At 37.8% G+C, this 21580-nt stretch overlaps 3 protein-coding genes and 1 long non-coding RNA gene across 4 annotated transcripts; 2 read left to right on the forward strand and 2 right to left on the reverse strand.

Annotated features, from left to right (window-relative positions):
* Positions 1-927: 927 nt before the first annotated feature.
* On the reverse strand, positions 928-3875 carry LOC106411116 (protein transport protein SEC23). The gene is made up of 2 exons (XM_013851806.3): positions 3146-3875; positions 928-2758 (listed from the first exon to the last, which is right to left on the reverse strand). The coding sequence occupies exons 1-2, from the start codon at positions 3737-3739 to the stop codon at positions 1094-1096; spliced, it is 2259 nt and encodes a 752-aa protein (XP_013707260.2). The 5' UTR covers positions 3740-3875; the 3' UTR covers positions 928-1093.
* A 4214-nt stretch (positions 3876-8089) lies between these two features.
* On the forward strand, positions 8090-9837 carry BNAC07G17270D. Its single transcript, XM_013847979.3, has 7 exons — positions 8090-8274; positions 8350-8471; positions 8540-8678; positions 8757-8815; positions 8912-9080; positions 9210-9320; positions 9487-9837. Exons 1-7 carry the CDS (start codon positions 8214-8216, stop codon positions 9519-9521), a joined length of 696 nt encoding a protein of 231 aa, XP_013703433.1. The 5' UTR covers positions 8090-8213; the 3' UTR covers positions 9522-9837.
* A 2731-nt stretch (positions 9838-12568) lies between these two features.
* Positions 12569-15197, forward strand: LOC125589890. Its single transcript, XR_007326077.1, has 2 exons — positions 12569-12630; positions 13548-15197. It is a non-coding gene; the product is annotated as an uncharacterized LOC125589890 (long non-coding RNA).
* A 1806-nt stretch (positions 15198-17003) lies between these two features.
* LOC106411274 (rRNA-processing protein EFG1) lies at positions 17004-19458 on the reverse strand. Its single transcript, XM_013852002.3, has 8 exons — positions 19176-19458; positions 18758-18887; positions 18559-18686; positions 18270-18408; positions 18051-18165; positions 17924-17978; positions 17405-17749; positions 17004-17280 (listed from the first exon to the last, which is right to left on the reverse strand). Exons 1-8 carry the CDS (start codon positions 19329-19331, stop codon positions 17275-17277), a joined length of 1074 nt encoding a protein of 357 aa, XP_013707456.1. The 5' UTR covers positions 19332-19458; the 3' UTR covers positions 17004-17274.
* Between the last annotated feature and the right edge of the window lie 2122 nt (positions 19459-21580).

The raw sequence follows: 21580 nt of genomic DNA on the forward strand, positions 1-21580 counted from the left end.
TCATGAGAATGGAGTGTTCTTACGATGGGCAGGAGATCGGGGCCTGAGCCAGTAAGTAGACATGTCGATGTGCTACAGTGAGCATATATCTTGGTATAGTTAGATTAATCACAGAGATATGCATGTCATTGGCAGGTCGATGAAGATGGAATTCTAGATAAATTCATGCTTTGGAGCTGTCTAATTGATGTGTTTTGTAGATGAACGAATTCTCTTCGATTCTTTAGGGTTAGGAACTCCATATTTATAATAGAGGTTGCGTCTCTTTCTTAAAATTAAGAAATTTCAATAATATTCTCTGTTTTTTTTTTTTTTTTTTTTTTTTTTTTGGAATAAAATGTTAAATTCGATTCAAAAGAAAATATACTTTTTTTACCGCAAAGCTACTTTGTTTCTAACATTTTTAACGACAAAAGAATAGGAAAAACTATGTCCCCACTGCTACGATCCAATCTTGAAACGCCATGTCCAGTCTCTTGTCCCGAGCTCGAATGGAGGTAGTTCTGTTCTTGACTTTCCTGTCAATTACCCGAAACAGAGTCTCATGTGGTCGTGGTTTCTTTTTAAATTGCTTCACAAGAACAAGTCATGAAAAAGTGGCAATTGCTGTAAAAAAGTGTATTTTTTTAATCAAATTTAACATTTCCTTTTTAAAAGTCATGAATCATGACTCATGATGTCTTGAATATAACGATGTATTCTGGTATTAAATCTTGTAGTATTTCAATGTTAAGTGTGATCTCAGCTTGTTCACAACAGAGAGACATCTTGTGCAGAAAGAGGAATCATGGTGTCTTCGAAAAAGATTACCTTAAACGACTCTGTTTATGATGGACACTTCATTACTCTTTGTGTTCTCTAGTTTTGGTCTTTTGGTATTGTTTTGAGCTTGTCATTAAACCAAAGATTAAAGATCTATCTGATCCGTGACATTAAACTGAGAAGCTTTGACTAGAACGTAAAGAACTTTTAATGTTTTGACAAATACTGAATCAGTAAGCCATGTTAAATTGTTTCACAATATCAAAACCCTTTTCTATATAACAGATCTGATCAAAACCGAATAACCAGTTTGCTGATTGACAATTTTTCTTCATTTTCGGACCGCCAGAGATTGCAGATCAGCTAGGAAATCTTCAAGACACAAGTCATCAGTGAGAACAACATCTGAACCACCGGTATGATCTGTTTTCTGAGTAACCGAAGGATTGAGTTTAGCAAGAAGAAACCGAGCTTGGCTACCATGCTGGTCACACCTTACGATCCTCGGCATTGGAATCCGATCACTCACCAACTGCACCACATCCATCTCCGGTGCTTCTAAAAGATTCCGGAACGTCTCGTGGTTCGAGTCTTTGTGATACTCTTGTTTCCGCCACTGCGCTATTTTCAAACCGTGGTGGATCACAACGTAGAAGTAAGAATCGAACAGCAAAATCGCGTCAGGTGTCACTGATCGGATATCGAGAAGCACAGGAACCGGTGGTCCGTCGAATGAATACCGGAGAAGCGTTGGTTGAATCATGATGATTGAGTTAACCACTCCTTCTCGGTTTAACATTAACCGGAAGAAACCAGTTTCATCCGGGGAGTTGTTGAAGACGTCAAGAAACTGTGATCTTCTCAAGTAGAACATGAACTGTGGGTAAAGAGAGAAGTTTGGAGTCAACCTGAAAGAAGATGGATCTTCTTGGATGTAATCTCCAAACCGTGAAGCGAACCGGATCAAACTATCATCTAACCATCTAATAACGTCTCTAGCATAACACTCTTCAGCTCGGTTTATCGCAAGGCGAGCCATTACCGAAACAGCTGTTTCTTGATCAAAACCAGATGAAATTTCGGGTGATTTCCCAGCCACCCATCTTCTAGCAACTGTTGTAACCCTTTTCTTCACTCCTCCATTGCCATACCGATATCGAGTAATGAACTGAATGAAGAACGCTGAACCAGGTTTGGGTTTTCGGTTCTGTTCGTTGCTTACTTGGAAGAAGAAGGAAACACATGTCTTATTAGTGGCAGTGCTCGTTTTCCATGTATACGTTCCGCCTTCACCGATCTCTGTGTCACTCACTATATCATTCTTCCTTCTAAGCGACACAACCGGACCAAGCGCCCCACAGATTTTGATATCTTTAGTTGTCACAACTTCTAAAGTAACGTCAAAGCACATATTCAAGTTCCCATCTCCGTCGCGGCTGAATATATGTCTGAGGCATTTTTTGAATTGGTCGGACTCAAATGTCTCTCCAAGTAAGAGAAACCCACCAGACATTTCCACCGCGTACCTCAGTTCTGCAGCTCCAACCTGGTCAAGTGAGCAAGCGAACAAATCGAGAGCAGCAGAGGAATCACAAAGCCTCTTTGCTATTCTTTTGTAAAACTTGCATGATCTATCAAAGTAAGGCACTTGAGCAGTGATAATATCTCTGTGGGTTCTGATTGAATGGTTTAGATCTGAGCTCACGACAATACCCGGGCCTCTTGTTGCAGGACCTGATGTGAAAACCATAATCCGAGCGCCTGTGGTTACAGAACACCCTTGGAGCAGTCCCAATGCTGTTGAGATCGCAGTACCGGTTGACCTATGAGGCCGATGACCTGGTTTAACATCAACCAATGGAGCAATTTCTTCAAAAGCAGACGTTAAGTTAAACTCACACTCCTCCAACGGAAGCAGGAAACTCTGCTTCCGAATCGCTGACATCTTTCCATGACGAAGCTGCTTTGAATATCCAAGCCCCAGAAATTGTTGTATCTGATGAAATGTTTGCAATGGAAAAACAAAAAAAAAAGTATGTCAAATTCAACACTGCTAAAGAAGAAAATAATAACACAGTAAGAAGCTTTACACGGAAAAGCAAGAAAGCTAGCATCAAATTAAATATTTACACGGTCAAATTCAGCACTGCTAAAGATGAAACAATCCATTTACAAGAATCAATAAAAATGAAACAACAAGATGACTAAAAAGAGTACTTGTTTCAAGCAAACAACTACTTATCAACAATTCAACACACTTCAAATTATCAAGACGAGAACACAAACATCTCACACTTGTAATCCTTCTATTGTATCTGATCAAATCAAATCCCACCATTTGTGCTAGCATCAAATGAGAGTCCCAAAGAGAGGGGTTGTTTACCTGCTCAGGAGGAAGCTCACGCTCGCCGTGGAAAACAACAACCTTGGAGCATTCAGAGAAGCCCAAATCGTAAACCCTAACCATGGAATCAAAAGTAATCAAACCCACCAATGAACTCTCCGGCAACTGCTCAATCACCAGCAGAAGCTCGCTTCTCAGAGCACGTAACTCCTCCTCCGCCATAGACGCATCAACCACGAACACGAACGCAGGCCCAAGCTCGCCGTCGCTAACACCACCAGACGCGCTCGACGGGGAGTACTCGACGGCGCTGTAGGTGGGGAAAAGCTCGGCGGGGAGATTGGTTTCGGTGATGCCGGCGTAAGATCGAGGGAAAGGGTTTTTGTGGAAGCAGAAGGGACAAGCCCAGATTCGAGATTTGTAATCAACACGAGCGTAAGGGTTCAACACTGCGGCGCATCGAGAGCAGGTCAAGGGATCGTAAGAGATCGTGGGGAGCTCGGAGAAGTGCATCAGTGGAGTGTACATGATGCTTAGAGGCACAACGAGCGATTCGCTATCGGATTTTGTGGTTGGCCATGAGTTCCACGACCACCGTAAACCCTCGATCGCTTCCAGCTCTAAGAAATCCATAGCTAGATCTAACGAGAGTTCGATCGGAGTTTCTAGAAGCTCTCTACTGCCGGCAAAGAATCAAACCCATCAATCAATCACCCTTGGAGTTTACGCTTTCAGAGAAGGTTGAATTTTAGTTATTTTTAAATTATCAGTAACTGGACTTTCGTGAAAGCATTAAAATACGAGAACCATTAAGGCAGTTAATGGGCTTTACCGTTTAAACCCAATAAATTTCAATTAGCGCAAATATTTTTAATCACAAAAAAAATGTGACAAGACAAAAAATAAATTCAAAAATATACAAAAGAGAATTTGAAATTTGCCCATATACATTGCCTTACAAATAGCACTGCACATAGCAAGTTCTCTCCACTGACACACTGAACATAGAGATGTCAATAAGGACCGCAACCAACGGGCCAAGCTCAAGTAGGCTCGCAAGTGGACGAGCCTGGACACATAAATAGATGTACAAAAAATGTGGGTTAGCGTATATGCGGTCCAAATGCATTTAGGTTAGCGGGTTTATCCGCAAAATAAAAAAAAAAAACATATTTGGTTTCACGTCCCTGCTACTCCAATATTTATTTCATTGTTGCTCCATAGTTCGCGGTTTGGAGCTTATCTGAATCTTATTCATGTTTCCGTTACCGGTGTTTTTTACAAGATTTGGATTGTCCTATCATGTAAGCTACACCACCAAATCTACAATTTTGTGTTATTTTGGTGGAACTATCACATGAGTGTTTGTATTCGAAATGTTTCTGTAGCGGGGATTGTAAATTTGCAATACTAGATTTTATTTAATTTCTTATTCCTAGTGTATGATGATAATGAAAAATATGAATTTTCAAAATCAAGAAGAATTAAGATCCTTGTGAAGAATTACTTAATTTTCTAATGCTCTTGTGAATGAGTTTTTTTGCACTTTCGCTTTCGTTGATTTTTAAATTAAACTGGAATCTAGTTAGAGTTCCCTCTTTCATATACTTACGAATTGTCTGATTTTTTTTAAGTGTGATGTTGGAAAAACAAACTCTTTTGTGATTTGGTCCTTGTTTAGTTCAATAACTATCATACAACAAAGAGGGTGGTTTTATTTAATATTATTTATTACTACTCATAGTTTGAAATTAAAATGTGCTAAGACTGCAATCTGATTTCATAGATCTTGGTCAAGAATTATATAGAAGATATCAGTTTTTCTGCAAATGAACTTACAGCTGCAGGTTTCAAGGCTTTTAATGGCGCATACCATAAGTCAGCAAGACTGATAACCTCTTTGGTAGATAATAATGTAAACGCATCAAAAACTATATCTTTACATACTAGCTTGAAGCCATATAAATTGAAGTGAAATTGGAACTAGACAAAAGCTAGCAGAATTATCTCTTTGCAGATTATGTTACAAACCTTAATTTCAATTTTGATGTTTCAGACTGGCCAACCTTGCGGTTTCAATAATGATCCTATTGGGCTTTTGAGAATTTGCAATTGTAACCGTCTTACCCTGTGGTAAGTTCCCCTCCCCCCCATCGAAGTTGAAGCTGAAGGAAACAATTTCAGAGAAATCTTACAGGCCCACCTTATTTGGAAAAGGCAAAATTGTTACCGTCTCAACAGTAATCAAGATATTCAGGAAAAATACAGTCAAAGAGAAAGAGATCCGCCTGAAATTCGCTTGTCTGGCTATATTATCTTCAGTTCTCCTCCTGACCAAACTGAGAATGAAGATATCCAAAGAACACGCTGAGTCAATTGAGGATTCCAATTCTTTGCATATACTTTGGGGAAGATTTGCCTACGACATGCTAATGAGTAGTATCAAGGAAAGAAACGAGATCTCGCTATCCCAAAAAACTATCGCGGTTAGAACTATGCAGTTGCTCGGACACTGGTAATGGTTAAAGCAGTACCTTCATTGACCGAAGTCGTTCATGAGACTTGCTCATCATCTGAATTAGACAGTGATGATGACCCCGAAGATGTCAACGAGAAAGCTTCCAAAAAACATACCCTAAGCCTGGTGCATGCTCGTAATGTCAACAAGTAACCAACTGTTTGAACAGCAAAACAAGTCTTAGATTATTTATCTATATTTATAATGATAGTTTTGATCACACTAGTTTACCACCGGATATCTTTCCTAATAACCATTTATACATATAATCTGGATAACAATAAGCCTATGGATGCCGTAGTACACATATCCGATTATTTTATATGTAACCTCCGTTTTAATTGTATGAATATTGCTTTAGTGTAGGTTTATGTTAATAGATTGTTCATATTGTAAAGATATGTTTAGTTCCTGTAAAGATAGTAAAGAATTATTCGGTCATGAAATACGTTATATGAGGACAAAATTGTATTAGATATGATATGTTTTTTCCACAAACTTACTTGTAAGATATAGTTCATCTTCTTCTTGTAGGTATTAGAACAAATAAATCATATATTCCCATATTTTTAAGGTATACTTGATTTAGGATTGATATATCTTTGACATCCCGAGTTTGATATGGTTGATTTTGCAGATGCATAATATTTATCACATCCGCTTAAATCTTAGCCGCAAATCGAATATGTTTTCACAACTGGTGGAACTACAATTTCATGGCGTTTCCAGAAATGATCTTTTGTTGAGTTTTTTTTCAAATCATGGAGAAAGTATTGCATTTCACGAAATATGTCGAGAATGTGTATGTGGCTTAGATCAATGATTTATCATATACAAAAAAATAAGAGGTGTAGTTACCAATAAAAAGCCAACAAAAGTATTTGAAGATAATTTAGTATCAAAAATGACAAAACAAAGTATATTCCTACAAAAAATTATTTCCTAAATAAGATAACTTAAGAAAAATCAAGAAATGCACTTCCAGTATATTTGTTCATATGATAACCCATCTTATCTATTTTCCCACTATAACATTTCGAAAACACATCCAAAATATCGGAATGCATTATTTTCGTGCTTTATGAAGGAGATAATTATGTCCAACATTTTTACGATGACATTACTTCACTGTATGTTATGATAGTTTTTATCTTATTTAGTTTTAATGATAAATTTGTTAACGAATAATACAAACAGTTAAGAAAAGAGATGTTTTGACAATTCTTATTTACTAAATATGATAATTCTTATCTTATAAATTAAATTATCACCAATAAATAATAAATTAAATGGAATAATTTGAAAATTACTCTATAAATAGTTTAAAATTTGAAAAATACACCTTCTTTTCTATTTTTAGAAAACTACGCTTTGTTAAATTTGAAAAGACATTTTTATCCAAATTAGATATTTAAGTAACTAAAACATAAATTCGAAACTAATAATAATATACTATAATAATTTAGATTTAAGATAAAGTTTTGTTTGAAATAAATATATAATTTTAATATCTAAATTTTAAATAAAAAGGAATTATAAAATAAATATATTATAATTTATTTTTTTATTTTTTTGGGTACAAGTCATTCTATGACAAGTAAGTTCTACCTAAATGTGAGAGAGAGCACAAAAGAGATTTGGTATTGATGTCGATGATGTGCAACGTACGTGTTGCTAAATATTAAGAATGTCCATCAGGTTTCTTTGGCTATATCTATTCTTCACCGGAGCATTGAAGTGTACGACGGTATTATGATGCTCTTTAGTAATGACGAGATAACTAAATAACGAGATAACAGAGCTTGTGAAAGCCATGCAATTATGATTCCTCATCTTATCAAATCATTGGCTTTTCCAACTGATCAAAATTAACAAAGCTCTAAATGAGAGGAATAATAAACTATAAAACTAGAGAAAAATGGTTTGCAAAAAAGAAGAAGAAGAAGAAGAAATGATGTCTCACTTGTTTTCTCTCTTTTTTCTCAAAAATAAAAATATAAGATATTGTGTAGATATTATTAATATTTCTTTTTTCAAAACAATCTTATTTTTGTTAAAACTGTTAATTTTAATATTAAATAATTTATGATGATAAAAATTGATAGTGATATTCAGTATGGATAATTTAGTAAATTCAGATATACAGAAGTGTATTTTTCAAAAAACTTAAATAATGGTATAATTTCAAATTAAAAACTCATATAAGTGTATTTCTCCAAAATTTCCCTAAATTAAATATAAATAAGTATATTTCAAAACAATATATATATATATTTGTAATCATAAAAATGCTAGAATTTTAACCTTAAACTTTAACTCCTAAAATATAAATTTTTAATCATACAAATTTAATTTTAGTAGAATATATTTCTTTATATAATTTAATGAATGTTATTTGATAATGTTTTTTTATTGTTTAAATAATTGTCTTAGTGCTAGAATATATATCTTTTACATATCGTGAAATGGACTTTATTGCCCAAGCCCAATAACTTATAGTTGGGCCTTTTAAGGAGAAGATTTCTCCTTCACCGAAGACGGCGAGAGGAACAGAGGAGAAACCGAGGATCAGACGCCGGAAAAGGAACGATGCTGGGACTCTCTTACGGTGAGATTCTAGTTATCATCGGCGCAACAGCTGCTGTTGTAGGTTAGTCTCTTGTAAAAAAAATTCGATCTTCATCGTTAATCGAATGGGGAAATAGAGATGATTCGATTTTCGCAGGGCCAAAGGATCTTCCGATAATTGCAAGAGCAGGAGGAAGATTGTTCGGACGAGCGATTGGTTACATCCAAATGGCTCGTGGCCACATAGACGGTGTCATGAAACAACCTCAAATGCAGCAGGTTCCTTCCTTTTCAATTCAACACTGGTCTGTGTGATCTTTACTTAACTCTCAATATAACTTGTTTAGATTTCGAAAGAAGTTCAAGATTTGCGAGCACAAGTTGATGCTATTAGTCATGGCGCAAGTTTCTCTCTTTTTAACTCCAATCCTTTGACTCGAAGAGTGGACAACCAATCTCCAGAACCTTCTAATACAACCACCACTGGTATAAACCCAACTAGCCACTTTAACTTAGCCTGCTTGTTTGTTCTGCTTGATCCTTATCTGGTTCTGTCGTGTCTAGGGAATGTTACATCTCTTAATGTTGAGGAAAGACCCAAGGTTTCAGATCATTGGACAAAGGTTTTTTTTTTTCATTTTTGTATGTTATTATTCTTTCTTGAACCATCTGTCTTCTCATTTTTTTTATGTAACGCTACTTTTTTGTGTCTATAAAAGGCTCAAGAGTTTAGTGGTTCGTCATCGGCTTCAGTTAATCTGCACGCCCAAGCAACAGCATTTGAACGTTTATCTGAGTCTGTCAGTGGCAAAACTCACACTCTAAGTAGTGATTCACCTGTTCTTCCAGTTTCTGCTGAGATGGCAAAGTTGCTCCCTCATCGCAAAGGTAAGAAGATTTCTTCACTCTTCATTATGTCACCCAATGAAACTTGCTCCCTCTACCGTTCTTTGCCTTGGTTTGAGTAAACAAAAAGAAAAAGACTAACGCTTTGATCCTAAATTCATTTGGTTGTAGAGAGTGCAAAAGGATCTGATTTAATGCTGGAGGCAGTTCTTGAAGCTGAGGTGGCACACAAAGCCAAACACTTTTTTGCACAAGCCGAAAAGGAAACTCCAGCTTTAAAAGGTGAGTCAATATCTCTTTGTCGATCTACTCTTACCAAAGCGAAGAACTTATGTTTTTTACTCAAAATGCATGCTATCATATCTTAAACCGTGGGGGCACGGTTGACTTTTGAGGCTGACATACTTGTCGTGTAAACACCTCTCTTTAATCCTGTGACTTTTTTCAGGGAAGTTTGTTGTTGAAGAGAAAGGAGAAACTTGAAGTCAAGTTTTGTGGATCATCGATCAACAAGTCACAAGTCTTTGTTCGTACTTGTAGCGTGAGAATAGTGGGCTTTTTACTAACTGGGCCGGAGTCTTGAAATCTGTTTCTGCTCCGGCAACAAGTGAGTTAAACCTGGCCTAGATAAGTTCAGTAATTGATCTTGTAATTTTGGTAAACGATCTCGATTCCTGTAATTCATTCTGCGGCTTTGTAGGTTTGTAGGAATATGAATAAATGTGTGTATTTTAGTTCTCAGCCGGTTATGTATTAACTTCTACTTACAAGCTTAAAAAGGGGGAATTTTCTATTGCCATTGGCATTGTGCAAAAGTATTCTTTAATTTGAGCATTTTTTTCCATGTAAACAAAAAGACAAGTACTGTTATATTGGATACATAGTGTATGTTGTATAATAGCTAACTAGAGTTTGATCAGTACTTCGAAAGAACAAAGTTTGATATAAAATAGTGTTTTTAATTTTTGGTACATTATTATATTATAAAATCGAAAGAAATATTTTCTAGTTATAATTATATAATTTATCAGTTAGTTTATTCGTAATTTTATATGTTTTTATGTTACAACGTCAAAATAATATTTTGTTAATAAATTCTGAGAGTTGATTTGGTCGACTGTCCCTTCATATGGTCTTTTTGAATGACCTGAATGCTTTTGGAAAGACTGTGTGGGGCGGCGCGTGTGCTTTAACGGCGGATCCAGAAATTTTTTTTAGGGGTTCATAAAATGACAAAAGGTGTCAATAAAGATTTAAACCTTGGTTTTGGGGGTGTCATAACAGAGAATATTGCTATTTTGCTACTTATTTTTTAGTAAATCTTTTACAATTTTGTTTATTTATTAGTTTAAGGGGTGTCATGTGATCCCCCCCCAAACGTTTAATGGATACGCCTATGGCTTTTAGACAAACGGCAGACGTTCATATGGTGATTTTCCTTCCTCGAGAAGAGAAGAAATCTATTGATATAACCATTCCGTCTAGACAAAAAGATCAAAATAATACAAAGAAAAATGTTTTCCGTTGAGATCTTGAAAACACTAAATTTTTAGATAATGTTTTAATTTATCTTTTTTAACATCTGGGAAACATAACACAAGGTTAGGAGATATAAAAACAGGACCATAGCCTAAGAAAAATAAAACAAAAAAGTACGACAATGATAATAACAGGACCATAGCCTAAGAAAAATAAAACAAAAAAGTACGACAATGATAATAAATATCCTAAGAGAAAGATCGATTAGTGGTCTTCGTTTGACTCTTTAGCATAAGCCTCTCATGTAACCAAGCCGGCCTCACATAGCTATATAAGACTGAAAACATCGATCCCTCAGTGCACTCTTCGCTATGTCTCTAGCAAGCTGATTACACTTTACTTTATCCAACTTAGATTGAATTGAGTTGAGTTTTGATAAAAAAAAAGATTGAATTGAGTTAAAGTTTTTGTGTAATATCATTATCTGTTCCAGAAGGCATCTATATCTTAGGCAATGCATCAGATTAGAGATTGCCTCCATCAACTCATGGTGGTCCGAAGCAATTACTAAGTCCGAGAATTGTAAGTCTTTGACACTTTGCAATACCCAAATAATAGCTCGAAGCTCTGCAATCAACCTGTTCTGGGAACAACTAAAGGCTTCCCGAACATGAAAGCGTACATTCCCAACGTGGCCCCTTCAACGCCAGGCCGCACAACAATGCAAGTTTCCATTCCTCCAGTTTGTGTGCATATTACACTTTAGAGATCCCATAACCAGAGGTGTCTAGTGTTCCTTCAATTATGAGTTCCATGCCTAATAGCTGATCCATCAGTGCTCTATTCACTTTATACCAAAGCATAGCATCCTCCTTTTCTGATTTTACTGTTTCTTGATGCACTGATACGCTTGATCTCTGCTGGTGGAAAAAAATTCTTCTAAACGATCCACTTTCCATTGAGCATCATTATCAATGAGGAAATCAACCTTGAGATTGACATCAAAAGGTGATTTGTTTACACACTGGTATACGAGGATGTGATGTAATGACCCACCTCCACTATCCCCACTATCTCCACCATCTCCACCATCCCCACCATTCCCACCATCTCCACCATCCCCAACTTCTTTAAAGAGAAAGAGAGAGAGGGAGAGAGAGAGAGAGAGAAAGAGAGAGAAAGCTCACCTGAGCTCGTCGCCGGAGCAACCGTGTGCCGTGATCACGTTCAGCTTGCCACCACCGATAAACGCCCTAGGTAACCGCCGAAAACCGCATTTCTTAAGCTCATTTTCGTTTCCGTTTAGTAAATCACCCATAACTTCCTAACCATTGATCATCTCGTACATCCAAGGCCATCATCGTGTTCCTCTCGTCGAGACGAAGCCGTAGACACCAACCACGCCTCAAACGGAGCCCGGACGAAGCCGCACGCGCCTCCCGAAGATTCGCCTCGGCGCGCGCGTGAAACACACGCACCACCGCCTTCCGCCGGAGCCACCGCGAGTTCCGGCCACGCGCCGCCGTCTCCGACCAACGTTCGCCGGAGCTGCCGTGACCGACCACCGTCCATCCGCCGCCGAGAAGCCGCCGCCGTGTCGCCGCCTCGCCGCCGCGTCGCCGCCTCGCCGCCGTCGCCGCCGTGTCGCCGCCTCGCCGCCGCGTCGCCGCCTCGCCGCCGTCGCCGCCGTGTCGCCGCCTCGCCGCCGCGTCGCCGCCTCGCCGCCGTCGCCGCCGTTGATTTTCCGGTAAGCCGCCGGGGACCGACACCGGTGACTCGCCGGTGACTCGCCAACTCGGCCGAGTCAACCCGGTGAGTCAACTCGGTGACTCGGTCAACCTGTGGTTTGACCGGTTTAAATCGATTTCGATTCGGTTAGGTTAAACCGGTCGGATAAAATCAATTGGAAATCGGTTAGGGAAAACCGGATTAATTAATTAATTAATTAATTAATTAATTAAATAATTAATCTTTGACCAGCGGGTTGACTTTTCCGTAAATACCCGTTTTAAAACCGTTCGAAAGGCGTTCTGACTCGAAATTTCGATCTGATTTCAGATTTGGAGTCCATTTGAGCAGCTGGAGTTCATAGATATCTCTTATTATTGCTAAGGTGAGGGTCTATTCCCGAACTCCTCTTATTCGGCTTAGGACCTCGAATAAGTATAATTTATTTTTAATGTGTGAAATCGAGTCTGTCATTGCTTGTTTAGTTTTAGGTTCTTTGCATAAACCGGAACTAGGGGGTTAGAGGATTCAACATTGATTGTTTCACTTAATGTAAATTCTTAGCTAGGATTGTTTCTGTTTGGAGACGGATACAGAGTTGGACTGCTGTATGCCGGATTGTATGGAGGTCACGGCCAACTTTAGTCGACCGGTTGAGCTGTAGACTGGAAGTGTCGATAAATCTTCTACGGGCGTGTGTTACCAAGCACTTTTTCGGTGTGTGTATGAACCGAGCACCTTTTCGGTAGTGTTTTGGCCTGTTAGTGGGCGGCGAGTGCGCACCTCGCTAGGACCATTGTTTGTTGCTTGAGTACTTTAGGTACTGTGTTTGACATGCATTAGAATTAAATTATATTTATTTGGAGTGCTATGTCCGGGTCCATGGACTTCGGGGTAGCATCACATACCTCGCTGAGCGATTCCCCTGTCGCTCACCCCTCATTCTTTCCCCTTTTAGGTGAGACCAATGAGCAGGAGTGATTATCGGACCGGTGCTATTGGGCTTTTGGGCTTCTATCGCTTTTACCGCTTTTATCTTTATCGGGCCTTTAGGCCTTTGGACTTTTATCGTCTATGTTATTCCTATTTCAGACTTTCGGTTTATATCGTATTTTATATTTCGGATGTTATCGATGATGGGCTTTTAGGCCTTTTGTTATCGTATTGACTTTTATATTATATGAAGATTATTATTATTTGAGTTGTATTATTATTTTATTTCCGCTTTTATCAATTTATTATATTTTGAAAGTGGCGGGTGTTACATGTGAGTCCATAATTCAGCTGTATGTCCATACGTAGGTCGATGTCCCACTACCAATCAACTTGATGAGTCTAGAAGAGAGCAGATCTCTGCCGAATAAGATGCTCCTCTAAGCATAAGATGGCCGAAAACCTTTTCCCCAATAAAAGAATGTCAAGTTTGCAAAGTGTCTTCCTTTGAATACATGAGCAAGGAGACTGTCAGGCTCATTTAAAATCCTCCATGCTTGCTTTGCACGTAAGGCTTGGTTGAAATCTTTTATAACTCTAACAAGCTAATACTTTTGAGACCTGGAGGAGGAGCATAGTAAGCATCTTCTTAGTTTCTTCCAACAAATAAAACAAACCAGAATCACTATCACAATAAAAACGAATCCTCCGATAGTTTTCCCAGCCACCAATCATGTTGATAACTCATAAGATGGAGTTCGAGGAGATCCTCTTACGCCGCCCCTTAAGAGATTCGGCGGTGGACCTGAGACTGAAGGTAAAGGCTTTCGAGTAGGGATCCAGGAGGAGTAATAGCTGCAGGAGGAGAGGGCTGAGGAGCAGGAGGAGGAGGACATGTGAGATTAGTGGTCGGCTGCTGAGGAAGAGTGTAGAGAAAAAATGTGTTTTTTTTAATTGCTGAGAAGAAGAAAGGTATAATTGGAATCTTATGTTCTCATTTGCATTGAAGAAATGAACAAAGTATCTCAGTAGCAAAATGTGTCTTATTGTGATATTATAAAGATGAAAAGTGACCTCAGACGTAATTGTAAATTCAAGTCGTAAATAAAATTAGAAGCTTCGCCTTAGAATGAGGAAGGGAAAATAAGAATTCTCGGGGCTGCAACGACGGTGACAAAACATTGTTTCTCCGTTGAATTTTTTACATCAAGAGGCACTTTATCACTTTTCAATTACATCCAAGACCTGCACTTGCAAGACACTTTCTTATAGTACCTACAGAGAGAATTGACAGATTTACCCTTAAAGAGAAGAAAAAGAAGTCTTTCTTAGGTTAGAGGAAATAGAAAGTGTGTTTTTTTATTATTATTTAGTTCACTTCTTAATAATTTGTTTTTGTTTATTTTTAAATGAAAAATACATATAACAATTTTTGTTGATATAATAAATTATATATTTTTATTCTCTATGATTTGATATCCACTTTGATATGTTTTTTTGTTACATTTTAAAATTTATACTTGTACATGTATCCAATGATTGTGTTATGGATGAGTGATATGTGGATGTTTGAAAGAAGTAAATGATTACATGTAGAATATAAGCATAGAGGGCACATGTGGATGGGTGTGGAAAGATAAGCGTGGATAGGTAAACATGGACGGCTATTTGTGGACGAGTAAAATTATGATTAAAATTCAAAATTCAGTATACATATCTCATGGTGGAGGACTGTGACGAGCTCGAACCACCGCATCTTCACCGAGCTCATCCACGAAGATGTTGAGCTCGAAATCCATGGCGTGACTCACCGGGAAGAGGAGTTGATTCGTTTTGACCGGGGGTTTAAGAGGAGGAGCTGGCTCGTTTTAACTTTTTGGTTTGTTTAGCTTTGTTTTCATCACTCAAGCTTTTTTTTCCATGGACATGTACGTGGCCGTCATTGGTTTGAAATTATTAATTTGTTCATCCTTGAGATTGTAGACACATTGGCATCCATATTGATATCTTGTGTATTTACATAGTTTCAGCAATCATTTTAGTTCTCAATTTGTCCATTTAGATGCATTTAGAGTAGATTTAGGTGCATTGCATATACATTTGTCTCTATTAGGTGATGGAGATGCTATTTGGTGAGTTTGGAACCTTTGGAGATGATTTAGAGACAAGAAAGGTGATTTTGGTTCATAAGATGAGTTCCCAACTGTCCCAGCGGCCAAATGCAGCGGCCAAGACAAGCCGCTGGAGAAATCCACTACTCCTTGCCCGATATCTGGAAGATGCAGCGGCCAAACGACAAGAAACATGCCGCTGGAGTGTGCAGCGGCCTTCTGCAGCGGCCAAATGACATGTCAAAAACCAGCTACGACACTTAGAAAAATCTGCACTTCTGTTTTTACCAACTTTTTACCCAAATTATCTTGGGTCAACCCTTGCTTGTTGGGTCGACCCAGCTCGTTTTTAGGCCACTATAAATACTTTTTAGACCTTATCTTAGGACTTATCTTGTTTTTTATCTAATCAAAAAGCCACTTTTGGGTGAAAGATCTAATCTTGATCATAATTTCTTATCTTTGCTTCATTACTTTGACCATTAATCATGTTTAGATTTGGATCAACTAATGATCTAGTGTCTACCATGATTATGAGTGAGTAGTCATCTTTGGATTCATGGGTTAGGATGATTTAGGATGATTAAGTGATGATCTAGAATGTTTAGAGTAGATTAATGTGTTTCCTTGCTTGATTGAGTGATCTTAATGCTAAGCTTAAGTTGGCCATTCTGGTTTAGAACTCTAGACATTTCATTGCGGGTGTTCGATGAAATGTCTGAGCCAACTCATCAAGCTCTTAGCTTACCCTACCAAAGGGATTTGATGTTAAGGGAGTTAGGAAAGTTGAATGATCTATCCTTAATGATTGCTTGATTGACACAAACCAAATGAATTTGATGTTTGATCATGAGAGTAAATGAGTTTTTATCTTGAAAGAGAACTTGCTTAGAATTGATATCTAGACTTAGGGGAATGTGTTGATTGAAACCTTTCCATTTTAGATTTAATCTTAGTCATCTGAAATCAAAATCCTATGCGCATGATTCCTCCTTATTCCAATTGATTGAAAGTTGATGTTTAGTTGCTTTAGAAACCTGTTAGATTGATTGAAACCACTCATCTTATTGATTGCATTTAGCTTAATTGAAAACCTGAATTCTCTTTGACTCAAAACTCTTAGAAATGGATTGACATCTTAATTACTATGATGATTTGATTATTGGACCCTTGAAAAGTCTATTTCACATATTGTAGTCTTTCAATATGTTACTTTTTTTGTTATCTATGTTTAGTGTTTGTGAACAATTTTGTTCTTAATAACATTTGATGCGTGGACGGACGATGCGTGGACGGGTGATGCGTGGACGGATCGGGATAAATGTAAAGATTCCAGAAACTTCTTCAAAGCAAGCTCCAAAATAGCTGAGCTTAAGGATACAACCCTAACAACAATGTTTATCTGTGGACTGGGACTAGAAAATTTTGATTATGTTGTGGATATAGACGCTAACATATCCACAAACAAATAACAAGAGAGATCTCTTAAATTTGTGGATAGAGAATTGAATCTTAATGTGGTGGATAGAGCAAATTGTCTATTGCTGGCCTATAACAAAGTGTCTCACATGTAAAAAGTGGCTATAAATATGAGAAAAAGTCAAAAAGTGACCTAGAGAGTAATCAAATCTTCTCCGTTTCAAAGACAAGAAGTGTGTGCAATTGATCTTTGACTTGAACAACACGCCTATCCATAGACTCGGGGTTTCAAAACTTGCAAACATCAAAACTGATAAAATTGATTCGAGAGTTTTCTAGCTTTGGGAGCAAACAAAGCTCTGTTTTCACAGCGATCCGAAAGGGAGTTGTTTAATTATACCCAATAGTTTTTTTAGGGTTTCCATTTAAAAAGACAAAAGCAACAAGACACCTAACTATCTGCATTCCATGACAACACCAAATCTATATAATGCATTAGATCCCATCAAAGAGACCGCAGCAGCAAGTACTAATCAAGCGTGTGTTTGGAGAAGCTGAGAACCCGATCACTCCTGCAAAAACAGCAAAAAAGAGAAGAATCAACCTTTATGTTAACAATAAAAACAGATCTTTGATGAGATGGTTTTGTTATTCAAAGAATATTTCCTCCTACAAACTAGGCTCTCATAAACTGACCTGTTGCTTCTTCTTCTTTGGCCGCCTCTTCCTCTTGGGTTTATGAGCATCAGAATTGGAGCTCAAGTTGCTACTCTGACTGCTATATGAAGTTGCAGCAGCATCCCTAGCATTATATGAAGTTGAGGCAGCAGCCCTGGCACCATATGAAGTTGCGGTAGCAGCCCTGGCATTATATGAAGTTGCGGGAGCAGCCCTGGCATTATATGAAGACTCACTTCTTCTGTTTGAAGTGTTTCTTGAGGATGATGGCATCTCATTCTTCTGCATAGACGAATTCTTCCTAGAATTTGAACCAAACCTTGCTTGTGGTGGTGGCATTAAAGCCCTAGCTGAGTTTTGTTTCTACAAGATTCCAAAAACATTCCAAATTAGTAAATCAGAGTATGTCACAGAAACCATAGCTTTGGTAATAAGTAGCATCCACATTCATAAGTCTCCCTTATTCTTCTACCATACAGCATCCACGAGGATTCAGATTTTTTAAAAACTAAATAATACAAAGAAAACTAATCATACCTGGTTCCTTTCATCACTAGACATGCCAGATGTTGGTCTACTGGAAGCAGCTTCCCTGAGAAATTGCATATTATGGTCAGAAATTAGAAGAGTTGAAGTCTAAAAGAAAGTATTCTACTAGGCCTACTTTGTGCTTTTATCGGTCAATTCATCATCTGCGTCTGCTTCATCGTTTGAGCTCCCTTTATCAAAGAAATCATCATCACTAAGGTCCAGAAGACCATCATCTTCACTCCCTGTCTCTGTTTTTCCACAGCGGTAACATCACAAGGTTAACATTTATCAGCTATACCTAATATTTCCAGGAAAAAGGAAACAAATAAGCTTCTCTGCATATCATGTTTACCTTCCAACTCTTTCCCACTAGCAGCAGCAACAATAATATTGGCTTTGATCTGCTTCCGCATCTTACTTCTTTTCTCAACCACTTCTGAGTCCTCAGCACCAGTAAACAGAGATACATACTTCTCATTTTTGGGGAAGAACTGCAATTGTACATACAAGTAAGTACACATTTTCAAACTAAGCTCTATAATTTATTACTAAAAGAAACTCATCAGAGAATAACTAAATAAACCAGTGTGAAAAGGTGTTCAAAAAAAAAAAAAACCAGTGTGAAGAAGAAGTTGATTTACCCTAACATATTCAAGATCTTCCTTGAGTTTACTGAGTTGTTCAGCTATATCTGCATCTCCCACATGAGCAGATGAAGTACGTTGTAGCTTCTCAAGACGCCTAATGCTCCTTTCAATCTTTCTCCGCTCTAATTCAAGACAAATAAAGGTTGTAACTTTTGCAGGCACAACAGGAAGACAACAATTTAATGGCTCTTACCAAAGAACCTAATCTTTCTGTTCCTGAGGAATATTTTACGTTCAACAGCAAGACGTGTATGGTCATCTTGCTGCTTCTTCAGATACTCCAACTTCTGTTTAAGAGTCTCTTTTACTTCAGCAGGCAAATCCTACAGACAATTGATCCACGTACTTAGTATCAATAACATTCCTTTCTCCATCACCACACACATGGCATGTTCATAGATGATTAAATTCTCTATAAGAATACAACCCAAAAGGCCCAGAAACATAACTACAATAACCTTTAGCTCTACATCAAAAATACACACGCGAAGCTGATTGAATCGCCAAGTTACTGTATCATACTAGAAAAAGGCTCGAAATTTAACAGAAGTTCAACCACAAACCATAATTTGAGAAAACCCTTAAGCAGAGAGAGAGAGAAAGGAGCTGACTTTACGAAGAAAGCGTTCGACGGAACGCATCTGGTTCTTGAGAGAGACGATCTTAGGTTTCTTCTCCACGCGCAACCCTTTCGACCTTCGACTGCTGCTTCCCGCCGCTTGATTCGGTTCTGAAACCCTTCTCTTGGCATAGCCTCCGTGCGCCATGGCCGCAACGATTTACGAAATATTTCAAGGCGAAAGAGTAAGTAAGGGACACACGAGGAGACGGACGCAAAATATTAGGGCTGCTGTTTTCTCTCTCTCTCTCTCTCTCTTTGTTCGGCGTTGGCGTCTTAGTCTCTTGAAGCGGAAGCCTTAAACGCTGCGTTTTGTGCGATAAACCTGACCCGAAAACAGCTGGTGGCCGGGTCCTACATGTCACTCGCTGAATTAACTATTTTCAAGCTACCAGGGGATTGTTAGGAAATGGCAGCGGATGTCTTGGACAACTTTTTTTTTTTTTTTTTTAGAAAATTCGAAAAATGAGACACTTTTAAATTTTGTTTGTCACAATAAGATTTTTCATACTTTTAGTAATTTTGGACATGTTTTACCCTTCTTTAATGGAAAAAATAGTAAATTAAATTTTAAAAATGTAAAAAAATATGAAAACCGTTGGAAACATAAGTATGACAATATATATGTTTAAACTTTTTTTTAAAAAAATTGGAATCATATTTTATTTTATCTTCTAGCTACAGTTAGAATACTCATTCTGGTAATCTACCTAGTTTATATGTCCGATTCTAAGTTTTAAATATAGATATATCAAGGGTATATACCGTAAACTAACTTTTCTTGTGTATTCTAGCAAAGATAGAATCGGTTACGTTATAATCAAGAAAGATGTCTTCGGTCTACCTACAGCTTGATAATGATATATAGCCACAACTCAATGATATAGGTTGGTTATATTATCTGACATAACTTGTTATGCATTTTACCTTAAATGACGCCTACAGGAAGAATACATTTATCACCTACTATACGGTGTTCTGCTTAGGTAGTGTACATATTCTAGGCAAATCTTGAAAATATGGAAACTTCCATATTCGGTTAAAGAAGTTTCCTAAATCTAAACTAAATCTAAACTAAATCTACCCTAAATCTCTCAAAATATATTTGAGAATATTTTTTCCAAGTTCTTCTCCTCCTCCTCCTCCCACGATCTTTTTCTCTTCGTTTGTGTTTCTCTCTTCTTCATCCACAAAGTCATCTCTTCTCTCTATCAATACAACATGGTTCTAATCTATGTTAAATATGGTGAATGGGTGTCTAGTTGCAGTGAAGAGTCGAGTTTCGTGGTAGACAAAGCAAGGCGTGGTCGAATGGTAACATTAGAAACTACTACTCCATTGGAGAAGCTCAAGAGGATCGTGTGTGAGGATTATGGGGTGGACCATAATGTTCTTAATACCGAGTTCAGATTGTGAATCAAAGAGGGAATCCTCCAATTATTATCACCAATGATTGGCAAGCATCTAATTTTGTGGCGTATGCAAAGAGGATTCATCTACTACTTTGTGTGTCACGTTCTCTGGTTTGGGTGTAAATCAAAAAGAACGAGTCAATATCGATTTGAATAAGGAGCCGTGTGATTCGAGTAATGTTGAGGATGAAGAAGTTCCTGAGATAAATCGAGCAGATTTTGTGAAGCCGTCAAAGGAGTCTTATGATAGAAGGAAGGATCATGTCGCTGCGGATGGTTCCGGTGATGTTGGGTTAAGGAGTGAAAACAATGAAGACAGTGAAAAAGATGGTCGAGCTTGGAGAGGAGATTTCGTTAAGAAGGATCAAATTTTCAGAAGTAAAGGGGTTCTGAAGGCCACAATGGAAATTTTGGCGATGAAGAATAATTTCGATTACACTGTTTTCAAATCCACGAGAAAATGGTGGTATATTCGATGTAAGGATGCATTGTGCAACTGGACTGTGTGTGCAGAAGGTATAGATGGGTCTACATATTTCATGATCAACCAGTGCGAGGGAAAACATTCATGTGCTCCTTCAAAGAAAAGGAAATTCGGAAAAACAGCATCGGTAAGAACAATTGGGACTCTGATACAACATCGATTTGATGATGCAAACGATGGCCCAAAAGCAAATGACATCATTCAATTTATGAGATTGGAGCATAGTTGTGAGATTACTTATTGGCACGCTTGGGAAGCTTGTGAGTTTGCTATTGCAGCTACTAGAGGTATACCAGATCGCAGTTATGCTAAAATACCAGCATATTTGCATATGATTAAAGAAGCTAATCCTGGTATGCATACTCACTATGAAACTAATGAGAAGAGAAGATTCATGTATATATTTATGTCATTTGGGCAATCAGTTAGAGGATTCTACAAACTCCTTAAGAGAGATACGAGTATTGCACTCAAACCCGGTTACTGCGTGGAATTCTTGTA

This window comes from Brassica napus, chromosome C7 (genome assembly GCF_020379485.1).
Source record: "Brassica napus cultivar Da-Ae chromosome C7, Da-Ae, whole genome shotgun sequence".
In the NCBI taxonomy this organism is placed as follows: Eukaryota; Viridiplantae; Streptophyta; class Magnoliopsida; order Brassicales; family Brassicaceae; genus Brassica; species Brassica napus.